The sequence below is a fragment of the Schistocerca piceifrons genome, chromosome 5, assembly GCF_021461385.2.
Source record: "Schistocerca piceifrons isolate TAMUIC-IGC-003096 chromosome 5, iqSchPice1.1, whole genome shotgun sequence".
Classification (NCBI taxonomy): Eukaryota; Metazoa; Arthropoda; class Insecta; order Orthoptera; family Acrididae; genus Schistocerca; species Schistocerca piceifrons.
Window position 1 is genome coordinate 396,662,525 of NC_060142.1, and position 26,130 is coordinate 396,688,654.

General features: G+C 38.2%; 1 protein-coding gene across 3 annotated transcripts in view; it reads left to right on the forward strand.

The window, feature by feature from the left end:
• LOC124799268 (RNA-binding protein 25) overlaps positions 1-26,130 on the forward strand; it is a 196,125-nt gene that overhangs the window by 151,664 nt on the left and 18,331 nt on the right. For all 3 annotated transcript variants that reach the window (XM_047262832.1, XM_047262833.1, XM_047262834.1), the window contains 3 exons: positions 5,463-5,877; positions 6,262-6,411; positions 11,620-11,777. In XM_047262832.1, coding sequence (XP_047118788.1) covers positions 5,463-5,877; positions 6,262-6,411; positions 11,620-11,777 — 723 coding nt within the window. The remainder of the gene's footprint in view (positions 1-5,462; positions 5,878-6,261; positions 6,412-11,619; positions 11,778-26,130) is intronic.

Consider the following 26,130-nt stretch of genomic DNA (forward strand, 5'->3'; position numbering starts at 1 on the left):
AAAATTAATTGAAGATCTTTTATGATGATCTTTCTTTGCGTAAGTAAATCTTACGCAAAAGAGAGTTTTTGAAAAGAGGAGAGGTAGCAGAGAAAGGTTCTGAGGAAAATATGTGAAGCAAGTCACAAAATACTGGAGTATCCTCAAAATCTATATAATAATGTTTCCTTATTGGTTGCAGGCAGAGACTGAACAAGCTGGTGCACTATCTTAATCTTTTCGCTGCTACAGACGCGCTCTATGCATTCCATGCTGAGAGTTGCTTTTGTTATAGCTGTACTGCTTGCCAAATGCTGGTGCGAATGCTGATAGATGGCTATCCAGCCAATACAAAATACTTGTTTCGTCCGAGTTTTCGAAAACCATTAGGTGAAAAAAATTGGTGTTAGCCCATCTTACAGTCTGATAACTTCACTCGATAAAGAACCGAATTTCTTGTCGTTATCTGTTATACTGCACTTTGTCAAATTAAATAAAACATTGCATGCAATTTTAGAGAGTTTGTAGAGGTAGAAACATATTGGGGAAACTTTGCATATGATTGATTTTAATTCATACATTGCAGTGAATAAAACGTAGATAATATATCAAAATTTCATTTGAAGTTGAGAGCAGAATGATGTCTCATTTTGTTCTCGAGGTATTGGATTTTATATCAACAATATTAGGAAAAGGATAGATTGCTACTCATCGTGAAGGCAATCCATTGAGTTGCAGGTAGGCACAGCAAAAAGACAGTTACACATTATAACTTTCAGCCAAAGCCTTCCTTGTTCATCCCCCCCCCCCCCCCCCCCCCCACACACACACACACACACACACACACACACACACACACACACACGAGACCTCTCGACCTCTGCCACTGGCAGTTCCGACCAGAAATCCAGTGAGTAAGACTATCCTTTTCCTAATATTGTTGATATTCCAATGTGGAGTTTCCAGTGTGTGGGTTTTATATCAGACAAAGTCGTGCACAACGTGCTTATTCACATCCTTGCATATTGCGAATAATGTGGGCGTAACAATTGTTGTACCTCATAAACAGTTAAAGATAGCGGAATTAGGTTTTTTGCAAATGATAGTACCCAGTGAGGTGCACATGTTGTATGACAAATGCTCAAAACTTTTTTATACACCGACTTGTGGAAGTAACTCATCCACACTAGTGAAAAGTCAGTAGGTCAGGATGCTTACAGAATTCCATAGCACTGTAGGAAAACGCAAGCAGTGCACATATATGCTGCCACGGCACCTGCGGAACAGCATAGCAGGAGTGTATCTATGTCAACAGCAACAAGAGAATTAATACACAAGTCTTAGTCTTAAAATGCGTGGAGCCTAGATTTCACATTTTGAAATTGATGTTCATACTTAATAGATAATTTTGCTAGGAATCTGGGAAATTTGTTACTTTATGTCTATGAAAAAAAGCTGAAAGATGGATTTCCAAATAAAGAACAAATGCTTTACAATCAACTCTTGAGATAGTGCATCAAAGGAGACTAGAAAACAAAAATGACATTGGAGGAAAAATAGGGCAATTCATTCAATTCATTAAGAACTTGATTCATAATATTTGCTCTCATTGTAAATAGTTCTCCCTCTCACCTTCTCACACCCCCAACCCCCACTCCCAACTCCCCTGCACTCCCACACTCCCCTGTCCACACACATCTCTTTTATTGTTCCAGTAGGTTTCATTTTTCACTAGTAAGACTCCAAATTTTGTATCCAATACACATTTGACAGGGTTTCTCTTCAGCAACACCTTAGCTGAATGTTTGCCATAACACCATACCATCATTTCATCAATTGAGAATCCTGAGTGAAATATACCAAATTTGCCTAATTCCTTCCACAATATTTCGAAACACAACATCAATTTGTGTATCTTTGCACTTCTGTCTTTGTCATTCAAGCGAATTAATTTCTTTATTTGCTGAAATCTGTGTATTGTTATGGAGCTGTCCCCAGTACACACTCTCGTGGGGAAATTTATGAGACCCACTCAGTAGTTGTATGCCAGTAAGGGATTTTAATTCTTCTTTGTTTAGAAGATTTTGCTTTGTTGTATAATAGTGCTCACTGGTTTCCCAGAAAACAATTCCTCAAACACCTAGGACTGTCTTATTTGCTAGACATTGTGCTTACCTGGTTCCTGGTTCATTGGTGTTTGCGTATGTTGGTTCACATTTATACCACTTTCTACTACTTTTCTTGTACTACTACTGCCACCACCACCACCACCACCACCACCACCACTACTAGTACTACCACTACTACAACAACAACTTTTTTTAAAATTTAAGTAATGCACCATTTTCTGCTCCCTTCTTGCGTTTTTACATAGGTTCTGGGGGTAAACTGATATCATTAGCTTCATCCCTGGGCCATTCAATGCCGAGTGAGATAATTTCAGAAAAATTTCCCACATGACCATCACGGATTTTGTTGACTTTTTTTGTGAACATTCGCACATGTTCTCAATAGACGTTGGTAAAGTTTCACGATTACTAATTCAATGTTTCAGTAGATATAATCATCATTTGACCCCATATTGCAGCTATCAGCAGTGGACCCGTGAGTCTTAGGCACCTTCGAGGCATATTACTGATAATATTTTCTTAAAATTACAAAACTAGGCTATTTTTTACAACTTTTTCCACACTCTTAAATGGAATAATTATTTAAAAATTCCTGAGCTATTTTCATATAAATAATTTGAAGCAAAATTGGGTAAAAAGATACATGCTCGAAAAAATGTAGGTTTAGCTTTTTATATCTCTGGAATTAACTGTAGGATAAACCTGGAACCTTGCACATCATAACTTACCAATACAAGGACTTTGAAAATAAAATTTCATTCTCCTACTGCTTTCCAGTAGTTGACAAATTGAGTGCAAAGTTGACAATTTATCTAAAAATGCCAGAAGTGGCCATGTGTCCCACTTGTTTTTAAGAGTGCTGAAAATGCTTTTAAAGAGGTTTCATAAGGAAGACCGCGTCGTAAACCACCTAAAAACTAGATTGAGTTTTGCATTGTAAGCATGTAAGAAACTAAGAATGACGACAGGGTGGAGCTGCGTTGAAATGGGGCCCAGATTGGTATTCAGATTAAACCTGACATCTTTTATTATGCTCTACAATTGTTTAGAACTCTTTCTGGAAGATAAAATCAAAAGTCCTGGTGACCAAGAAATGAGCTCATCTGGCCAGCAGTATACTTTTCCTCATGATGCTCTATAGAAAATTAATGAAAATTGTAAAACATTCAAATAGCTTGTAGGAAACATGAGCTTAGGATCCTAAAATAGATCTCTTCTAACTTTGGCGTCTGAACTTATAGAAATGTATCAACAGGTTTGGGATTCTGTGTAAAGAGATCGTTATCAGTCTTGGGAACTTGAAGTAAATAAACCTACCCATGGCTGCTGCTGCTGCTGCTGCTGCTGCACAGCTATCAGGGATGGCCTCTAGGGCATTGGGATGCTGGTTTTCTCACTTTAAAAGGACCAACAGTGGTTAAGCATCCATGGACCATAGCAACACATTTATATAATTTTTCATCATTTCACTAATGTTCCACGCAAACCACAGACTGTGCTAACACAGAGTATGCTACACTTTAAACTGGAATTAAACTAGCACATCAGTAGCATTACACAATTAAAAGATATAGTAATAATTCTCTATAACATGAATTCATTCCAAAAAGTGTTAGGAAGACTACTGTAAATGTCACCAAAATTTTCACGATGTGACAATGATGTAAAACCTGACGGCTACTTACACTGAGGTGACAAAACTAGCATCAGGGCCTTAACGCATTTGTACACAATTAATGCCAACTGTTAATCTGGATGGTAAATTGGCTGGAAAATTATTTATTGTGCTGAGGTGTTGCGCTCCCTACAATTCTTTCTCATATGTGTGAACTTGCAAGGGCAATAAGGAGTATTTCCATCACAGCAAACAAAAGTGAGAAACTTTGATATGAGCAATACTGTTGGCCAGTAACTAGTCAAAATAAATTGCTTTTACTTGATTCCTGGGCTGCATATAAAAAATCATACTCCATTAGAGCAAACTACCCCTCTTGAAAAAGTGTGTGGCATTGCAGTTCATACCACCTGGAACCACTGGACAAATTCAGCCTCTGGATGTTTGTATTTTCTGTGCCTATGAAATATATTCACACACTATCTGCAGCTATGCCTTAAAGGATAGCCAGTTTCATGGTAAGCTCTATGGAAGGCTGTTTCGCATTTGGTTGCATGCTATCGCATTCCATCAGTTGTCATTGCCCTGTTACACCAATATATTTCTGTATGCGTTCTTTAAGCGATGATAGCTAGCTGAATGTGCAATTTGTGAAGTGTAATATATAAGTCTCTTAGAAGGTTGATATCTGCACCTCCCGGATACTTATTTTCTGTTGCCCCTCTGATGGAGATAGTGAATTGTTAGCAGCTAATCTTTTTCTTGTCATAATTGTTAACACAGCACTTTCAAATGAGGCTTGTTAAAGACTAAACGTGCAGTCTCGCACTCACGGGGTTCCTTGTTAGTCCAGAACACCTTTATTCTTGCAAGTGGTATGTTATGTCACTCCTATTCAGTAAGCATTTGTATCATGTCATGTAGTTTATTTAAATGTTTGGTATTTTGTTAATGAAATTATCCATTTTTTTGCCCTAACCATTTTTAAGTGTAGTTTATTGCATCCAAGCCACTCAGCTGCTTTTCAGCAATGTATGATCATCATACATTTTAACTCTTAACACAAATATGTCTGTCTCATTTAATTTTAATTTTATTTGTTGCCTAAACATCTGAAAATAGCTACACAAACTGTGCTGTTGTGAAAAGGCGAAATAAAGAGGTTGTCTATTCTAAGTTATGACTGCAAGTGTTGCAGTCATTAAATTAACTTATTTATTTTGGTGATGAAAGTGAACGTATTAACAAAGTATTTTTACAATTTAGCTCTCTTTTCTCCCCCTGACCTTGTTTGTTCAGTGTACATCTCACACTATGAGTGAATGCTATCTACTTTAGCATATAGTGAGAGGGGGTGTTGGAGATTGCGGAAATTGTTTATTTCATTTTTGTTGCATGTATGTTGCGAAGATACAACAGTTTGCAGGCACGCAGTTGAATGTTATATTTGGTAGTTTATTCAACTTCCTCTTCTTTCTCAGCATCCTTCCAACACTTTCCTTTTTTTAAAGACTTGTGTTGTTCCTTTTCGTGTACCTGTTGTTGTCTGACTTTGTTCTCTAGTTGACACTGTTCTGTGCAGATTTTTACACACTGTAGTGCATACATCAGAACCAAAGAGAACAGAAATGGTTATCCATTTGTTTAAGAGTTTATTTTTCTATTTGTCATGAAAATAACTTGAATCATAAATTGAATCATTTAATCGTCTCCCCCTGACAAATATATTTTCATTTTAGATGAAACGTGAACGAGAAGAAGAGTACAAGCCAAAGATCCTAATCAATGTGAATCTCGAGAATAGTAAACAGAGAGAACGTGAAAGAGAGAAAGAGAGAGACCATGAGAAAGAGAGAGAAAGGGAACGGGAAAGGGAACGAGAACGTGAAAGTCAGAGAGAAGTTGAAACTGAGGAAGAAGAAAGGCATATCACCAATGAAGCAAGTATAGAGTCAGCACCTCCAGAACCATCACCACCTCCACCAGAACCAGAAGTAAGGTCTGTAGAAGAAAGTGACGATGCAGGAGATCGTGACCGTGATTATGAAGAGAGGGTCACAAACTATGCAAGTCCTGAACCACCTGAACCACCCGCACCTGTGGAAGAAGAAAGCCAAATGTCTGTAATATCTAGTGGAGCAGAGGATAAATCTGGTAAGTTGTACTGAACTTGAGTAAGTTGTACTGAACTTGATGTTGTATTTCAAATTTAACAGCTTCTGTAATTTGTGTCCTTAGATGTGTAATTAGGAGAATATTAACATGCTTTTAGGCTTGTACATTGCGAGGTCAATGGTCACTACTTCTGTCGGATGTATTCAGCATTTCTTAACCCTTTGCTAACATACTTTAACATATTCGTGTATGATGGTTGTGCTGAAATTTTTTTGACACAAGTTGATGGATGCTAAAGAAGAACTCCTGATAAATTTCCAAAGTCTACTTTGCTTTTAATTGTACTAACATAAAATGGCATTTTAGTCTCTAAACCCATTGTTTCGATTGAACTTTAATATAATGTATTTTTACTGGTTTCAGCTTCTTTGAAAGTGTGGCACTCCCCACAACAGCAGACAGCAGCACCTCCAAACAAGAAGAAAAAACTTGACGTGAAAGAAGTATTCAATACTGATGATGACGATGATAGTAATTTGGGGTCTGGAAAGAAGAGAAAGTTGGTGCCATTGGGTTGGTTGCTTTTATCCGGTTTAGAAAGATAAAGAAGTGATTACCTCATAAATGTTATAACCCTAATTTTTTGTTTGCAAATCAAACTTTAATTTCAAGAAAAACACAATTTTCAGCCAGTTTTTCAGAACAAATATATAGGTTACTATAAATGGTTAATTTGCTGTCGGACTTAAATGATTTCCAAAGTATTGTGTGTACAAAAATGATTGATGCATAAATAGAACTCTAAGATTACCAACTTTGCATTGCACCCAACAGTTGGCATGATGAGTGCAGTACTGTGACAAAATGATGACCGAGTTATAAAAGAGGTTTAACCCTTTCCACTCCAATGTAGAGTGCCACTCGACATCGCGAAATTTGTTTTCCGCTCCGATGTCAAGCCTCATTCGACACGACTTTTCAAAGCTCTCAGACGTATTTTGAGTCTACTAGGCATTATTGCTGCAGTGTGCTGCCATCTAGGAGAACTAGTGTTAACTCGGTGTCGAACAGTAGCATCTGTGTTAGTCAAAGTTTGTAATTATTACGTTCAAGTCCATGCGCTTGAAATGGCTAGTTCTTCACGTACAGTCCTTTCTGAGGAAGAGATTTTAGATCTTTTAGAGCAATCTCTAAGTGAGAACGAGAGTGAAAATGATTTTGATTATGATAGTGATTCATTTAAAAACAATTCGAGTGTCAATGATGAAGAAAACAGTGGCAATTTGCATGTTTCTAGTGATTCAGCAGAGGATTCGTGGTGAATGTGGAGCGACACTGACACTGACTTCACAGATTTTCCTTCTGACGAATCAAAGTGTGGTTTTATAACAGAAAGTAGTTCTGTTCCATCATCGCCTGTCGGATTCTTTCAATTAATTTTTACAGATAACCTATTTTAACAAATAGTTGATAAAACGAATAGGTATGCTACATCAAAAATACGTAAAGTGACACCACTTCCACAACATTCTGCATGGATTGACTGGAGAAATGTTACCATGGAAGAAATGAAATGCTTCCATGGTGTGCTACTGAATATGGCATTACAAAAGTGTAAGAACTTGCAGGACTTTTTTTCAAGAGAATGGTTACAAACATCCAACTTCTTTCCAGACTGTTTTAGTCGCCGACGATTTATGCAAATTTTCTGGGCACTTCATGTTTCTAATCCGACGAGTGCTACACATGTCAACAGTCAGGTTCAGTCATGTCTGAGTAAAGTGACAAATGTACTGAATTGCTTGTCTGGCACGTTTCTCGAAATTTATCGACCATATCAGTATTTAGCTGCTGATGAATCTACAGTATCGTTTAAGGGTCATGTATTATTCAAAATGTACAATCCTCAAAAACCAACAAAATGGGGACTCAGACTTTATGTAATCTCGGATTCATCAAATGGTTATATCTGCAGTTTGAACCCTATTTTGGCGCTGTAACAACTGAGTCATTGATTTGTCCACACTTGAATTTTTCTGAGAGAATAGTTCTTCAGCTGCTAGCTAATATCAGAAATGCTACAGGGCAGAGAGGGTATCATTTGTACACTGACCATTTTTATACAAGTGTTGCATTAGCTGATGAGCTGTTGAAACAGAACATGCATCTCACAGGAACAATTCAGGCCAATCACAAAAACCTTCCAGATGCAATCAAGAAAGGAGCTCTGTGTCTAAGGAAGCACGAAATAAAATGCCTCCGCAACAGCAAAATGATGGTTCTGGCATGGAAATATAAACGAACAGTTCTCGTGCTTTCTACAAAAGCCAATAACTCAGTGTCACTTATAGAGAGAAGAAACAGAAAGGAAAGGGAAAAAAATAAAGAAACCAAATATGATTATTGATTATACTTCAAAGATGGGTGGAGTTGATCGATCTGATCATTTTATTTCCAGTTACGGTTTTCTAATGACAAGTCTCAAGTGGTGGCGAAAACTATACTTCTGGCTGTTGGAGGTAGGACTTGTAAACGGCTATTTACTATACAAGAACCACTGTGAGAAAAACAACTTGACAATACTGTCTCACAAAGCATTCCGTATAAGTGTTATAAGAGGATTAGTTGCTGAAGAAAGAACTCAATGACAGAAATGAGGACGTCGTTGAACTTCTGATCATGAGGAATGCTTGAATGGAAAGTTGCACATTATCAACAAGCTTCCTGGGAACAAGCATAAGGATTGTGCAGTGTGCTCAGACAGAAAAAAGAAAGGTGGCAGGCGTGAAACTGTGTATTACTACAAAACATGCTCACGAAACCCAGCTCTCCACCCTGAAGAGAGTTTCAAAAAATACCACACAATGGAAAGTTTTGTACTGTAAAAGCTTACGTAAATATATGAATGAAAGCACATATTTTGTTTTAATGTATACCCCAATTTTTGGCCAGCGGCCACATTCTTTCCACAAAGAGATCCGCGCAAATCTCTGCAGTGCACTGCCGCCCAGGCGGCGGCGATTTAAATAAGAGCGCGCGGAACCGCCCTGTGTCTGCCTTATGGAGTGCAAAGGGTTAATGTATTGAAATATGTGGGATGTTTATCTGTTATGACAGTGCAGTGAATGGTCCAAGGACAAGAAGTGCAATATCGAGCAGATGTAAACACGAAGGACATTGTGGTTAAGTGGTCACAGTTTAGGACTGCCAAGAGGGCATGTCATGTTCAAACCTCCATAGTGCCTATATATATATATATATATATATATATATTAATTATTATTATTTTTTTTTTTTTACCCCGCTGTTTGCTGTATTCAAATTTGTCCCTGTGTCATGGTGTAATGTCCGTTTGCAATAGCGAGGTTGAAAGAAGGAACCTATAACGATAGCTGATTCTGCATAACTTGTCTATTAGCAGTTGAAAGGAAGTGACTTTAGAATGGGAAGCACAAACTTTTGATGACAAGGCGACAAGTCAGCTGAATCCTTCACTGGAAAACATGTGTTGTGTCATACTCAGCATTAGTGACAGTATGTGTGTCATATGACAGGAATCTTTTGTCAGTGCACCTAATTCGTACACCTATAATTAATGAGAAATTTCTCCTTGCCCGCTTTAGGTGTTAGTATGAATGTGAATGTGCTCACTTCCAAGGAAATGATGAAAACATAATAGTTTGTCACATAAGCTGAAACAAATGAACGTAACAAAGTTTTACAACCACACAGTTTCTCTGTGGTCTGTCAGAACATATGTTTTTAACATATTTGAAGTTTTGACTCTGGAATTCCTTTGTTGTAACATAGTTCACATTCATTTATTTGTTATTTTCATTTCTGTAAGATGTCTATGTGGTATCTCACCTGCTCTCACTATTAGCCATGTGTATTTGAAACAGAAACATATGACTCATAACCAGTGTATATTATGACAACTGCCATGACTACAGAAAGAGAACAGACATTTCAGTGAGTGGACGGACATCTTACAGTGTCGTGAAAAAAATAAAATTAAAAAGAACATGTCCGCTTCGTAGTCCAACACTGTGACCACTTAACCATGACACCGCAGCTGTTCATTTACATTCAGTATTGCACCTGTTAATCTTGGACTGTTCACTGTTTCTATTTTGCTCTTTTTTTGCAGTTCAGTACACCTTCTTCCTATTTTTGTGCTTGATCTGTGTTCAGGTTTTGACGGGCTATCCACTGGGCTGTCTTACCACTAAATCTGGCAGGGGTGCGATGGGGAGTTTCCCTTGCCAGAGCTATTGGCAACATCTCAAGGAATCCTGATACACCCTTAGTAGAATGTTATCTGGATCAGTTTGAAATACAAAGTACAATTGTTTGTTATTACAGGAAAAGGGAAAAGGCTATTTAGCTCACCAGTGCATTGGAATGATTCAAAGTATAATTTTGTGACTGGACTCTCATTCAAACTGTAGCTGATATTTGAAGATTACGACAAGGCTGTCCTTCAGCAACTGTAACCAGAGACTGATTGCCCATTACCGACATAATGTCAAGACAAGTGACAGAACACAATGAGCCTAGTAAACAAATGGCTAGCAGTGAGCTTAACATACATGTCTAACAATAATAAGATGCAGAATATTGACCTAAAGTTGTCTTCCAGATGATTATCTCTTTGTATTTACACCCATGGTTTATGTCATGTTAGAAAGAAACTATTTTACTTGTACATTGTACATCAGTACCTAGGTAACATCTAACATATTTAACATCTTGAGAGAATGTAGAACACAAAATAATCCTGAAGTTGTGTAGAAAGGTCCTAGTATCATGTTGGTTGGCTGGGCTAATAGTGTGGGCAGAAATTAGCATTGCCAACCATAGGGATATCCGTATCTGCTTGGAGTTGAGTGGGTGGAATAAGTGCTCCAAGGGAGAATCAGTTGTGTGCCATGGCCATTGCACTCCATCGACTTGAATTCTGTTGAATGTGTCTGGAATTTGCTTTAGAGACTCATTGCAGCTAAACTAGTACCATTAAAACTACTATATAGCTAGAGATTGCTTTTCTTGAAGAGAGAAAATAAGTTGTTAGGGCACCAGTTGATAATCTTATTGAACCTGTACTGTTCAGGTGCAAAGTAATGTTGGCCATTGGCAGTGCCCAGTCCCTGTGACCCAAGGCAATAATAATGATTGTCATGATTGTTTCTGAGCCATTCCACAGGTGCAGATTCCTTTTCATTGTTTGTGTGGGCAATAGCACATATTTTGGTGCATTATACTGTATCTGAAATTATATAATCCTCTCTTCATCTGAGAGAATGAAAGTCTCTCTGTTTTCTTTGATAACTGTGTATAAGTTCCTCATAAACATGGCATGTAATGTTGTGTTTGGTTAATTCATGATAATGAAAAAAGCAGTATAAATGTCAGGTCCACTTGCAGCATGCTAGGCTAAAAGAAAGCAGGAATGCTTAAAAATGATCAGATCCAGTTGTTACATTGTTCATTGATGTGGGACTATATATGAATGTAAAGTAAAGTTTGAGTTTAGTGACAATGCTAGAAATATGTTAATTCTGTCAACGTGTTTTGCTTTTTGAGAGATATTGTCTACCTCCGATGTAGTTGCAACGTTTTTGGAACAATGTTGTCTCTTGAGAGTTCATATTGTTCCAATGTTTAATATGTTTTTTTAATCCTTGATATTAAATTGTATGTGATAGTGATTAAATAATTATGATGCAGAAATAGGACATTAAGGAACTGCAAACTGCATGTAGTATGTTCTGATTACAGATTATGGAGAAGAGAAGAAGAAGAAAGAGGAGAAAAAAGAAGATATTACAAAATCTCAAGAAGAGAAACGGAAGCACATAAAGACAATAATTGACCAAATCCCCACTGAGAAGACAGCACTGTTTGCTTTTCAGCTAGACTGGTCGGCAGTAGACAATGTGAGTTTAACAATTCATTCATTATTGTTTTGGGAACAGTATTAAATATAGATCTTCAGTATACTGTTGTGAGAATTCTAAAAGTAGGGAATGGGATATCAGTTGAGAACAGAAGTTACAGCGTCTGTTTAGTGACCAGTTTCTTTGAGTGCCTGTATAAGAAATTAATTTTACTGTACAAAAAGTCACATCTTCTACTGCAAGCAGTTCTCACAAGATGTTTGTTGAATTTAGCAATGGCAGCCAGAGATCCGTAAAAATCAGGTTTTGTGTTTTCTGAAGTAAGTCACAATTGGACAAAAGCTGGTACATAATTATTTCCATAAGAAGTGGCGCTGTTGTAAAGAAACGAACTGTCAGAAGTTTTCCATGGCATTAGCAGTACAATTATGTAACAGTTGATTCAAAAATGCAAAGAGGAATTTTGTTGTCCCTGGGGCACCAGCAGAATTTGAAAGTAGTATATTTACGGCCACACTTAGCCAACTTTTGTGCCCATATTTTGTTAATTGAAGTGAACTTCTCGTATTTGTTGCTCTGTGGTTCCTGAAGTAGCTAATTGATATTTAGGGTGCTATATGACTTGGCTGGCCAGATTTCAAAGAGGAGAACCCAGGACACTTGTGTTTATACTGGACTTGCGACGAATATTAAGGTATTATTCGTTATTCGGCCAATTTGACTACTTTTATCATATTTGGCTGAATACCAAATTCTTAAGTAACAGATAATTGGTAAAATGAAATTATTGGTTTATTTAATAATAATAATAATAATAATAATAATAATGTATTTTTCTTACAATCATTAAAGTAGTCATAGGTACATAATCAACTTTCATATTATAAAAGTTAACGAAAAACTAGTTATAAAAAAATTATGTATTCTGTGGGCTCATTTTTAAAAATAAGAGATGTTTATGTATCTGAATTATCTTGATTGAAATTTAGAAGTGGAAGATTATGGTGCAGAGAGATTGATTTATTTGCATTTTCAAGCAATAGAGTACTCCTTTTCTTCTCATCGACATTCCCAGCTTCAGAGAAAAGATGCTCTGAATAAACACTGCTTTCTGGTGCTGACAGGTCTTTTACTGCAAGATTTACCAAACGGAAATTTATCTTCTCTCACTTGCCCCCATATGTATGGATTGTCATGACATGATAGGTTCTTAATACATAAATACAGGACTATTTTAGTTGCAACTGCATTATTTTCTTTTGATGTCCCGGTATGAGCGGTGTGTTTTTCTGTAACCACTTCTTCGAAGCAGTCCATAAGTTGAGTTAGTAGTTTGGCTTAGGCTTCAGTTCTCGTCCTCTTGGCCCGAATAGGTGACGATTTGTGCTATGGTCGTTGCTTGTTTCACAGTTCATCTTCAGCCTATCAATTAAAACATACTGGCTTACTTTTCTCTTTGCATTGTCAGGTGAAACATTCATTTTAAAGCATGGATCTAAAGTGTACCCACCAAATAGTTTTTACCTGTTGTGGTATCTTCAAATCGTTCTTGCAACTCATGTTGTATGACAAACTCACCTGGCTTAATTTGAGTGTTAAACCTGTTGTGCTCATTTTATCGAAATATCGCATGAATGTAATAACATATGAAATAATTTCAGAAATGCAATCATATCTGGAGCTAGTAATTTGTGATATTTCTTCAAGTGGTTGTAATAGTTTCAGAAGTTGCTCTAAAAGCTCCCACTGTGCAGCAGTCAGATTGACAGTGTCAGAGTCCATGATATAGAGTGAAATGGCCTGTTTTTGTTCCGTTAGCCTTGCAAGCATATAATAGGTGGAATTCCCCCTCATACTGACATCTTATACCAATTCATGCTGAGAGAGATCCAAACCCTTTTGGATAGAATGCAGTTTTTCTTGTGCAGTGCAAGAACAATTAAATTAAGTCATGATCCTTGTATGTGTTGCTATCATATGAGTCACATTTGGCTGAGCCTTCAGACAATTGTTAACAGTTAAATAAAGAGTATGAATGAAACAATGCACTAAGGCCAACTTTGAATTTCTGACAGCTTTTAATATGTTTTGTCCATTATCATGAATAACAACATGAATTTTTGCCAGCTGGATGTCCCATAAACTTGGACTTTACTGTAAAGCTGTCACTATGTTTTCTGCTGTGTTTTGTCCCTCAAAATGCTTGATGGTCAATACTACATGTTTGACATTAAATTCAGGATCGAAATGCGCAATAAAACTTTAAAAACAGTTTTGATTATGTAAGCACATCTACAAGTTCGCGTGTCATGGAAATAGAATCAGTCTCTAAAAAAGTAATCTTTTAATTTCTCAAACACCTTATGATATATTTCTGGAACTATTTTGCCTGAAAAGTTGAGGTGGCTTCGTATTTTATACCACGGCAAAGTGCTAGGGGTCAGTCTTCTAAAACCAGCCCTTTCTACTACATTTACTGCCTCATTGTCAAATGTTATAATTAAGAGATGATATTTTTTGCTTTGAGATTATTAATGTTCCGTGGTTTATGTCTGATGGTTGACTGAAAAGTAATGCCTCCACCTTCGTAACTCTTCAACAGTTGGCAGCATTGGTATACGGCAGGTACTGGCTTGTTCCGTAGCCTCTTGTCTACGGCTCCAATTGATGGGAAGCCTTAGCATTGAACAGTTGTGCTGTTAGTGTGTAACGTTTGGAACCCTGTGCAGATGGTCGGTCAATGCGATTTAAGCAATCTGCAGTCATTGAATTCTTGACAGCAGAAGGTGTCACTCTAAAGAAGATTCATCAGAGAATGAAAGCAGTTTATGGTGATTGTGTTGATGTGAGTATTGTGTGTCGTTGGGTGAGCAAGTTTAAACATGTTTAGGTGGGAACATCTGACCTGCATGACAAGCAAAGAGTTGGACATCCAGTGACAGCAACCACGGAGTTTCACAAGCAAAATGTTTGACACATTCATTCAGGACAATCGTTGTATCACTCAGAAACTGCAAACACAATCGGCACTTCACAAGAAAGTGTGGGTCACATTTTCGCTTTGTTTGTATATCAGAAGATCTGTGCATGATGAGTACACATTATTGCTTTGCTTGGATATCAGATCATCTGTGCACGATGGGTACCCTGGATGCTGACTCCTGAAATGAAAGGGCACGGACTTGAAATTTGCCAGGAACTCCTCCCATGTTACGAGAATGGAGGTGACGCCTTTCTCCAGTCAATTGTGACAGGAGACGAAACGTGGGTACACCATTACGACCCGGAGACAAAACGTCAGTCTATGGAATATCGACACAAAGACTTGCCCCAGAAAAAGAAAACAGAGTGTCGACTTCCTCCACATGCCTTCAGAAAAGTTGTTCATCGTTGGCAGAAATGTATCCAATTGGCTGGTGATTATGTGGAAAAGTGAATATTGGTAATTAAAGATCACATTCTAAGGATTGTTTCTGCATTTTATTTATTAAAATATTCCCATCCAAACCCAATTAACAAAGATGGGGGCATTACTTTTCATTCAACCCTCGTATTTCAGCTCAGTCTTACACACGGTTGCTTTTATAATATCGAAGATTTACTTACATCTGTATCTTGAACTGTAATTTCCTCTTTACGGATTATTTCCATTGTCTGTGAAGTATGTCCATATAGGTTTTTTTTGAGCCATAATCAATGTCTGTTAGTTAGCCCTTACACAGTTTCACTTTTAAACAAATCGAAAAGTATAGTGTACGATAAATTGTAGTTACATATTGACGATGTGTATCAAACTAAATTTATCAACGAAACACGCAGTGCGGTAAGAATTGTGTGGGACAGCCCGGCATCAGAGGGAAGTAAGTAAATTTGGACAAATGAGTGAGAACCAAACACATCACTACAAGTTTTCCTGTCAGGCTCTGGCCAAATACCTCTGCTTAATAGTCGGCTATTTGTAGAAAGCCCAAAGAATGTTTGGTATTTTGCATACACCTGAATATTCTATTTGTTGCAAGTCTGGTTTATACTTTCTACTTAACTTCATTACTACACTTATGCTTACATTTCTTGTCATTTATTATTGTATTTTGAAATCAATAGCAGGCCTATGACAATGCAGCAGCTGAAAAACTAATAGCAAACATGTATCTTCATTTTGTGAATTGGAGAGGCAGTTTCACATTTCATCCCAATATTTACTTTCGCGATATTTATCAGAAGAAAGAATCTATTGTAGGAGTGAGTTCCTTGTTAGAAAGAAGATAATCATAAAATTCTGTGCAAGATGAATCGAATTTTCACAATAATAATAATAATAATAATAATAATAATAATAATAATAACTGTCGTTCTTTGTATAACGTTTCATTAAATGACCACATGTGCTTGGTCATTTTCACCAGACACCACACTTCATAAGTTTAATATTCGCATTAACTGACTGTTAACATTAGTAGGTAGTAACTTTGTCTGTTCAGTTGGTATTCCGCTGACTTTTATTTCTAAGTCTGAATAGTTGTCAGTTGTCTTAAAATTCTGTAGACGTGTTAGACTTGTAGTTTTGTTACTGAGTGAGTGAAAGCTGCCAACAATGCACCGCCATATTGTTTGACTGCTAACTGTCAGGGTGAGCATGCATACATGGCAAACAGTATTCAATAAATATTGCTAAAGCACACTGCATTACTCACATTCTTTGCAAAATTAACTTCTCTGTGGCTGCAGTCTCATTAGGAGAAATGGTTTAAGTGATGCTCTTTAATACGTACTTGTGATTTTGTATTTGTCGAGGGCTATTAAGTTGAAGATCGACACATTAGGGGCAGGGGTATGTAACATCTGCTTTTCTTTTCATATCTATTATTCTTTCTTTAGGTGTAAGGGGGGTTAAACCAAATCCAGTATGCATTGTGAAAATATATATTTCTGTAATGTTCTTACTCTAGAAATTTGTTTTTCACAAATATTTTATTAAATAAAAATATTATTGCACGCCAGGACAGTTGTGTGTCCCAAATGATTTTCTCAGGAAACCAGGACAGTCATGTGAAAACTGGGACTGTCCCGGTAAAACTGGGATGTCTGCTCAGCCTACATAAAAGAAAAATAAGTTTCCAAGTGCAATATGGGAACCATCCATAAAAGCTAAGTTTGGAACATCTGGTGTAAAATTGTGTGTCACTAGTTGCTTGGAAGTAACAGAATAACACTGAAAATGATATTTAACAATAATGGAAATTCCTGTGGATAAAAAACACAAAAAATTAGGGAAAGGTAACAATTTACCTACAGAATATTAGTGCGCAGCACACACAAACATGTGATAGAAAACAGTTAACTCTAGCTCTTGCTCATTTTCTAGTAAGAGTACACACATTTGTCTGACTGATAATTCAATACTGATTATCGAAAGCAGTTGCCTGAGTAGGTGGAGCTGATAAGGGGTAGGGAGGATGCACGAAAGAAAGGGGGGGGGGGAGGAATTAGAAGGCTAGTGTGAGGCAGGTCTTTTGGCCATATTTTTCAGGGGCTGTACAAGAGGGAAGGAGTTTCGAGTGTAGAGCATATAAGGGATAGAGGGAAGGAGGGGTTGTACACTGAGGCAATGGGAAACAAGTTACCGGAGGTTTTGCGCCAGGGGGATTGAGAGATCTCAAGATATGCTGAAGAGAGAATTCCCACCTGCATAGTTGAGAGAAACTTTTGCTGAAGGGAGTATCCAAATGGCCCACATAGTGAAGAGGTTCAAAAATGGCTCTGAGCACTATGGGATCCAACTGCTGAGGTCATTAGTCCCCTAGAACTTAGAACTAGTTAAACCTAACTAACCTAAGGACATCACAAACATCCATGCCCGAGGCAGGATTCGAACCTGCGACCGTAGCGGTCTTGCGGTTCCCAGACTGCAGCGCCTTTAACCGCACGGCCACTTCGGCCAGCCAGTGAAGAGGTGTTGAAGTCATTAGTGTTATTGTGTACAGCATGTTTGGCAACCGATTAGTTAAGTATGCGGTTTGCCACAGTTAGGTGGGGGCAATTTTTGCAAGTGGACAATTGGTTACTTGTGATGCCTACATAGAATGCTGTACAGTAATTGCACTGTAGGCTGCTTTCACATGTGGTCTTGCCTTTTATTGGGCAGAAGATGCCTCTGACCAGACTGCAGTAGGAAGTGGTGGCAAGATGTATGGGATGGGCCTGCACATGTGTTGACTACCCATGGTGTGCAGAATTGGAAGCAGGATTTTAGTAGGGATGGACAAGGATGTATTGTAGTTTGGGTGGATGACGGGAACACTACTTCGAATGGTGTTGGTAGGATATAGAGGGTGTATATGCCCTGGAGCAGTCGGGAAATCTGGGAAAAACACAGGAAATTTTTCATGTAGGAAGTAACAGGGAATTTTTTAGAATTGTGGGAATTTTTCATTATTTAAGTTTTCAGTTAAATTTTTGTAATTTTGACTGTTAGGTACTAATACTCCAACAAACAATTTTATTGTAGCCTGCTACTGCAGAATAATCCGGTAGCAACATACCAAATGATAGAATAACTCCAAAATAAAACTTAAGTTGCAAAGAAAATGCATCATTTACAACACCAAAGAATGATGTTCACACAAGCAACTGCTAACAGCAAAATGTGTCAAAGGCTTTAGGACGAAAACTGGGCAATATTTCATAACAACAGACTGCTTTCAATAACTGTGACATCATAACTGTTTACATTTGTAACAGGGTGTGAGAAAATACTACGAGCGATGGTTTGAGAAGTGTTACTTTCAAAGTAAGATACCTTTTCTGAAAGATGAGTTACGTTACATTTGAGATTGAGTGATGGATTTCTAAAATTGCAGAATGTCTGACTCTCATTCAAAACTTAACAGTTCGAGGACAAGCCACTTGGAAAAATTTCAGGTCTAGATGATCAGCCATTCATGCTACTTAACAGTGATGCTGTTATTTGCTGACTACATGGTGCTTTGTATGCCCTGAATATTGATGTCATTGGCTGGTGAGATCATGTGACATGAACTATGATTGATTGACAATAGCGCTTCATGCAGTGCAATCTCAGGTTTGTGTTAGCAGTTGCCAGTGTACTTGTGCACATGCACAGAGCTGAATTCATGTAAGAGCAGCACCTTCTCTTACTTCCAACTACTTGATCTGTGGCTGTTAATTGTATGAGTGGTAGCAGCAAGAAGGCAGATGCTACCTGCGAAAATTTAGCTGGTGCTCCCAAGATGTCAGATTCGTGTGTGTGCAGAACAGTTTTGAGCTGTCATGGGGTGTGGTTTCCATGTGACTCATGTTTGTTTCATGATTTTGCTGCTTTTCTCCGTTTACAGTTCTGTCAAATAAAAACAAATCAGATTTATGTGGTTAGGAGCTATCAAGTAAATTAAAATACATTTGTATAATCACAGAAGATTAAAATAGGTTAACAGTTTCAGTGTTCTGATTTTATTTTATTTCCAGGTTATTAGCAACGAAACTTAACCATCTTGCAGAACAATGAAATTATTTTTGTTGGTTTGCTAAAGAAATTTAGCTGTTATTGATCTTCGCCACAGGGGCAGTCAGTTTATTTGAAATATAGTGTTGCATTTCAAACTATTGGGTGTTTGAAATATAGCATTTCATTCCACACTATTGGGCATTTGAGATATGGTATAGTGTTTCATTCCATAGTATTGGCCAGTTTCAACTGTTTGCTCAGTTTAAAATGCACACTAATTTTCTGGCACATGTGGCATTTTGCCATAATAAAGAACCAGACACGAGATAATACAGTACTGGTACTCAAAGAAAATTGTCATCCCAGAAACCACACCGGAAATCTGGACATTTAAATGTGCACTTTTAAGGTGACTTACACATTTTAGTACGGTTTATGAAATTGCAATGCTATTTGAGTATTCTCTGATATCCTGTCTTGTCTAACATAAGACCTTATTATGCTATAAACATACAAACATATGTAAATATTCACTTGAAGATGACTAAACAGGCAAATTTGATCATTAGTGTTGAATAAAATATTTTGTTTCAAATATGTTGGCAGCTTTAGGGCATTTTACTAATCTGCCTACCATGAGGGATGATGTTTTTCGATCACAAGATATGTTTCAACACTTGTCTGGTGCCTCCTCTAGCCTTGACGGTATTTCTTTTGTTGTTTTATGTATTAAATTTACAGAATGCCATTATTTGGTAAATTATAGACTGTGGCACAACGTGTTTTGACTTTGTAACTCCTCACATGACTTCACGTTTATTTCTAGAGTAGAATGTAAACTTCCAGGTCTAGAGTTTCTGGGCTTCACAGATAACCTTGGCAATTTTTTATACAGTTTGAAATAGTAATTACATAACTTATAGTCCAGGTGAAGAGGGTTGGGTAATAGATGTTAAGGTTGTGGAGGAAGGAGCAAACATTGTCCCTGCCTTGATTCCAGATCATGAAAATGCCATCAGTGAGTCTGAACCAGACGAGGGGTTTTGGGTGTTGATTGGAAGGATTGCTCCAGATGGCCCATATGTCAGTTGGCATAGGAAGGTACCGAAAGGGAAATACTTGTGGGTCAGGACAGTGTTTGTGTAGGAAGATTAGGAAGGAGGTAGTGGGCTCGGTAGCAGGATGACATTGGGAAAGGTGGTTTTCCATGACTGCAAGGCCCTAGGCATGGCAGATGTTTGTGTATAAGGACATTGCATCCACAGTGACCAACAAGGAGTCTGGTGCTAATGAGACCAGGAACTGATGAAAGGCTGTGGAGGAAGTGAGCAGTGTCCTGAATGTAGGATCGAAGCTTACGGACAGTGGTATGTAGATGTCGATCAGATTACATTTGGGTCAACCCAAATGAAGTGGTCCAATAAAAATTAAGTTGGTTGCTTGACTATTTTTAAATATTTCAAGTTTTTTATATGTGATTACCCTATAATTGAGAAGTTCAAAACAGTTTTTTTAAAAATTTTACCTTTTACCTTTCACCTTTACTGAATGGCAGCCATTTTTGTTTGTAAGCTCGCTAGGATGTTTCAGTTTAGAGACGTCAGCAAAAATATGAATATCTCTGCACTGGGTTAAGTTACAACATTGTAATTGACATCATTGTTTTTAGAAAAGTGTCCTCTACAACATTTTTTGTTACACAAAATACCCTAAATTAAAAAATAATCAGTCAAAATGACCTCCAAAGTTTGATATCCAAGTTTTCAAAAATCCACTTTTTAGGCCCAAAAATAACAAACAAGGAGTGATTTATGAGAGTCTGCCCCCCCCCCCCCTCCCATTCGTTACAGATCATACACGACTAGCCTCATACAGAGCAAGAATACTTAAACCTTTATTTGGGAGGACAACGGTTCAATCCCGCGTCCGGCCATCCTGATTTAGGTTTTCCGTGATTTCCCTAAATCGCTCCAGGCAAATGCCGGGATGGTTCCTTTCAAAGGGCACGGCCGACTTCCTTCCCCGTCCTTCCCTAATCCGATGAGACCGATGACCTCGCTGTCTGGTCTCCTTCCCCCAAAAACCACCACCACCTTAAACCTTTCCTTAATTTTTTATGAATTTTTGAAATTTGAAAATTTTCGTTTTTTGTATAGTTTGGGGTTAGTTATCTCAGGTGGGACTGAATATAAAAATATGATTATTGCACAGTTTGTACACCTATATTACAGCAACGCACTGTAAAAATTTCAACATTGATATCTGACTGTGAACAAAGATATGAAGTTTTGAAAATGAGGTGATAATTCACATTACCCTACAACTGATCTTGCGGCTGTTGCCTATTCATGTGTGATATTGGCAGGATATAATCAATTATTATTGAAGCAAGGTACTGAATTATATACAAAAAGTGGAAACATCACTGAAATTAACATTTATATTATTTTGACATACTTAAAATAAATATTTTCAATTAACATCCTTTGAGACGTGACTGTTCCTAAACCTGGTGGTGAATGTTAAGAACAGTTATTTCTTCAGACAGCTTCTTTGATATAGAATAAGACCTCCCAGTTGCTGTGGTAAGATGAAGCACTGAAAGTTTCCTTAAAACATTTTTCATTGGTATCCAAACTATGTCACTAGTAGATTTCTTGAATGATGTTCTTGGGCCATCAGGGTAGTAAAAATGCACAGAAACATCATTGTTTTCCAAACATATTCTATCAACCTCTGCAAGCCACCACTGTCCATTGCACACACATGCCAACACGTTATTCAACATTAAAGACAGAGATGTAATTTTACTGACACAATAATCCTCATAAATTTCAGTTTCTGATTTTACATAGCATCGAACTAAGTTTTCTGCAATGCCAAGGAATTTGTGGAAATGCCTTGTTCCTTTTATTGCTATACAGTTTTCAAATCTGGTTGAAGTGTTGTTTTCATATGCAGAACCACTTCTTTCTTGATCAGAAAATAGGTAATGCCTTTAATATTATCCTTGCAAAAGACATACATGTCCTGTACTGTGATAACTTGGTCTGTGGTTGGTCTTCATAAGCAGGCTTTACGTACTTCACATTTTGTTGTACCTCCCACTCCATCACATGCATTTTTACCATGGCAAGATGCAAAAAAGTGCCATTGAGCCTCCAACCCAAAGTCTACTTTGTGGTTGCACTGATTTGAAAAATTCTTTTTGTTACTATACTGACCACCACTTCCACCTGAGAAGTGTATCAGCTTCTCAACCTTGGGAAAATTTTCTTTTATGTAATTCATTACATACTTTTGAAACATATCTACAGCCAAAGTGTTGTGCTCCAAGTAGTCACTTAGAATGCAAATTGAAGAACTGCAAACTTCATCTTTATCATTTTTAAAGTAGAGAATAAATGGATGCACTGTTGCCTGGTCATTGACCCATTGGTACCCATGTATTGCATCCTGAATCACAAATGTAAAATTCTCTGCAAAATCGGGTAGCACTATGCATTCAGTTTAATGAAGTTGTGCTTTTTTGTCCTTCAAAAACTTACTTTGGATTTTAGAAACATTGTAGTGACTTTTGAGTTTTTGTAAGTTATCAATTAAAGATTCCAAGTACTCTTCCTGAGATTTAACCACTGTTATCATTTCTGCCCTGTCAATTGTGACCCACTGTTTGAAGGTAGTACTGTCTGGCATTTCCTCATCATATTCGTGAAGCAATTCAACAATTCAATAATGGTTTCCTTACTAGGGCATTTATTACGCAAATCCGTCATGCAGTCATAACTGTTACCGCCACGGACCATTAAATCTAGTAATGCTTTGCAGTTAATATAACTGATTTTTGCACCCACAATCATCAGTTTGACGTTTTGATGGTATATACAAACACATATGGAGTGTGTCCCTGATGATCCAGCCAAAATGCACCACTTAAGGTGGAGGTCACAAAATTTTGACCTTCCAATTTTGCATTCAGGATGAGAATTTTTGAAAGCTACATAAAGTTCATTTGGTATGTGCGGTTGGATATGGGTGTGTGTGTGAGTGTATACCTGTCCTTCTCCCCCCCTAAGGTATGTCTTTCCGCTCCCGGGATTGGAATGACTCCTTACGCTCTCCCTTAAAATCCACATCCTTTCGTCTTTCCCTCTCCTTCCCTCTTTCCTGATGAAGCAACCGTTGGTTCCGTAAGCTTGAATTTTGTATGTATGTTTGTGTTTGTGTGTGTGTCTATCGACCTGCCAGCGCTTTCGTTTGGTAAGCCACATCATCTTTGTTTTTAGGTATAAAGTTCATTTACATTTGACAGCACTAGTCATTTCTGCTTTGTTACTATAACTTCATTTATAACAACTCTTTTGCTATCTTAGCAACCAGGCCACAGTCTACTGTTTTTATCATCTTTAAAAAACTGCTGCATCTTTTTAATTGTTTCTTCACTTTTACCTACTCCTTTCTTTTTTCCTAAAACTGGAAGAATGCCTTGCTCTTTCACTAATTTTTGGGTTAGTTTAACTAAACGATGTGAAATGTTGCATTCCTGAACTAATTTTTCTCTTGAACATGAGTCAGGGAGCAATCTTAAAATTTTAACTTTCAGAAACTAGAAAAAGGCTGAAGTGAAATGAGTGCAGCCTAAGACTTCAGTACTGCTCATAACAATGTTTCTCATTCTGAACCACACACACTACTGCCCAAAGGAGAGTAGTTGTTTGACCACAGCCACCTACAAGCAGCAGATGATTGCTACATTGTTTAACAAGCAAGAAGGGACCCACATTAAACAGCAGGTGCAGTTACAACCACATTTAACAAGACTACAAGGCACACAGTTTCACGCTCCACATTGGCACTGCAAATGCGTTGGGATGGTCTCTTTGCTTGATGACCGGTACCTTATGCTCTGTTGACACCTTCGCATCAGCGGCTCTGCTTGTAATGGTGTCAAGAACATAGGGACTGGACCATCGAGGAGTTGAGTCAGACACTCTTCTTGAATGAAAGCAGATTCAGTCTGACAAGCAAATGACACCAACTTAAGCTCGTACACTACATGATCAAAAGTATCCGGACACTCCCAAAAACATATGTTTTTCATATTAGGTGCATTTTGCTGCCACCTACTGCCAGTTACTCCATATCAACAACCTCAGTAGTCATTAGACATCGTAAGAGAGCAGAATGGGGGTCACGGACTTCAAACTTGATCAAGTGATTATGTGTCACGTGTCATACATCTGTATGTGAGATTTCCACACTCCTAAACATCCCTGGGTCCACTGTTTCCAATGCGATAATGAAGTACAGCACAAAAGCGTACAGGCCAACCTCGTCTGTTGACTGGCAGAGACCGCCAACAGTTGAAGAGGGTCTTAATGTGTAATAGGCAGACATCTATCCAGACCATCACACAGGAATTCCAAACTGCATCAGAATCCACTGCAAGTGCTATGACAGTTTGGCGCCAGGTGAGAAAACTTGGATTTCATAGTCGAGCGGCTTCTCATAAGCCACACATCTCGCCGGTAAATGACAAATGATGCCTCACTTTGTGTAAGGAGCGTAAACATTGGAAAATTGAACTGTGGAAAAACGTTGTGTGGAGGGACGAATCACAGTACACAATGCGGCGATCCCAAGGCAGTGTGTGGATATGGCGAATGCCCGGTGTATGTCATCTGCCAGCATGTGTAGTGCTGACAGTAAAATTTGGAGGCGGTGGTGTTATGGTGTGGTCATGTTTTCCATGGAGGGGGATTGCACCCCCTCGTTTTGCGTTGCACTGTCACAGCACAAGCCTATATTGGTGTTTTAAGCACATTCTTGCTTCCCACTGTTGAAGAGCAATTCTGGGATGGCGATTGCACCTTTAAACATGATCGAGCACCTGTTCATAATGCACGGCCTGTTTCGGAGTGGTTACATGACAAGAACATTCCTGTAATGGAGTGGCCTGCGTAGAGTCCTGACCTGAATCCTATAGAACACTTTTGGGATGTTTTGGAATGCCAACTTCATGCCAGGCCTCACCGACCAACATCAATACCTCTCTTCAGTGCAGCACACCATGAAGAATGGGCTGCTGTTCCCCAAGAAACCTTTGAGCACCTGATTGAACATATGCCTGTGAGAGTGGAAGCTGCCATCAAGGCTGATTATTGGCCAACACCATATTCAATTCCAGCATTACCAATGGAGGGCTCCACGAACTTGTATGTCATTTCCAGCCAGATGTCTGGATACTTTTGATCACATAGTGTATTTCAAGGAGAAAAAGGCATGCTTCCAAGATATTAGCCCCAGATTAGTTGAAAATTTGGGCCATAATTCTCATAATACTCATTTATGAACTTCCGAATGTCCGCACCCGGTAGCTGAGTGGCCAACGCGACAGACTGTCAATCCTAAGGGTCCGGGTTCAATTCCTGGCTGGGTCGGAGATTTTCTCGGCTCAGGGACTGGGTGTTGTGTTGTCCTAATCATCATCATTTCATCCCCATCAACTCACAAGTTGCCGAAGTGGCGTCAAATCAAAAGACTTGCACCAGGCGAACGGTCTACCCGACGGGAGGCCCTCGTCACACGACATTATTATTACTTCCAAATGTACAGCTTTTTAACTTTCACGTGTACTGGTTGTTTTATCAGTCGCTGTGCCCCACTGTAGCAACCTAATGCCATAGCAGTGGAGTAATAATCAAAGCCAATGCTATTGATGAGACATTGAAGGCAAAGGAAAAGGATGGAAGAGGTGGACACATCTGTCCAACATGTTTTGACATCATTTTCGAGAACACTTTGTTCTACAAGAAAGATAGTAATACGAGAATTTAATTGTCAACTTCAGGTACGTAGTCATTCAATATTATTTCAACAGTATTCTCGTGTCGATATTTTGCAGCTGCATACACACCTCAAAATCAG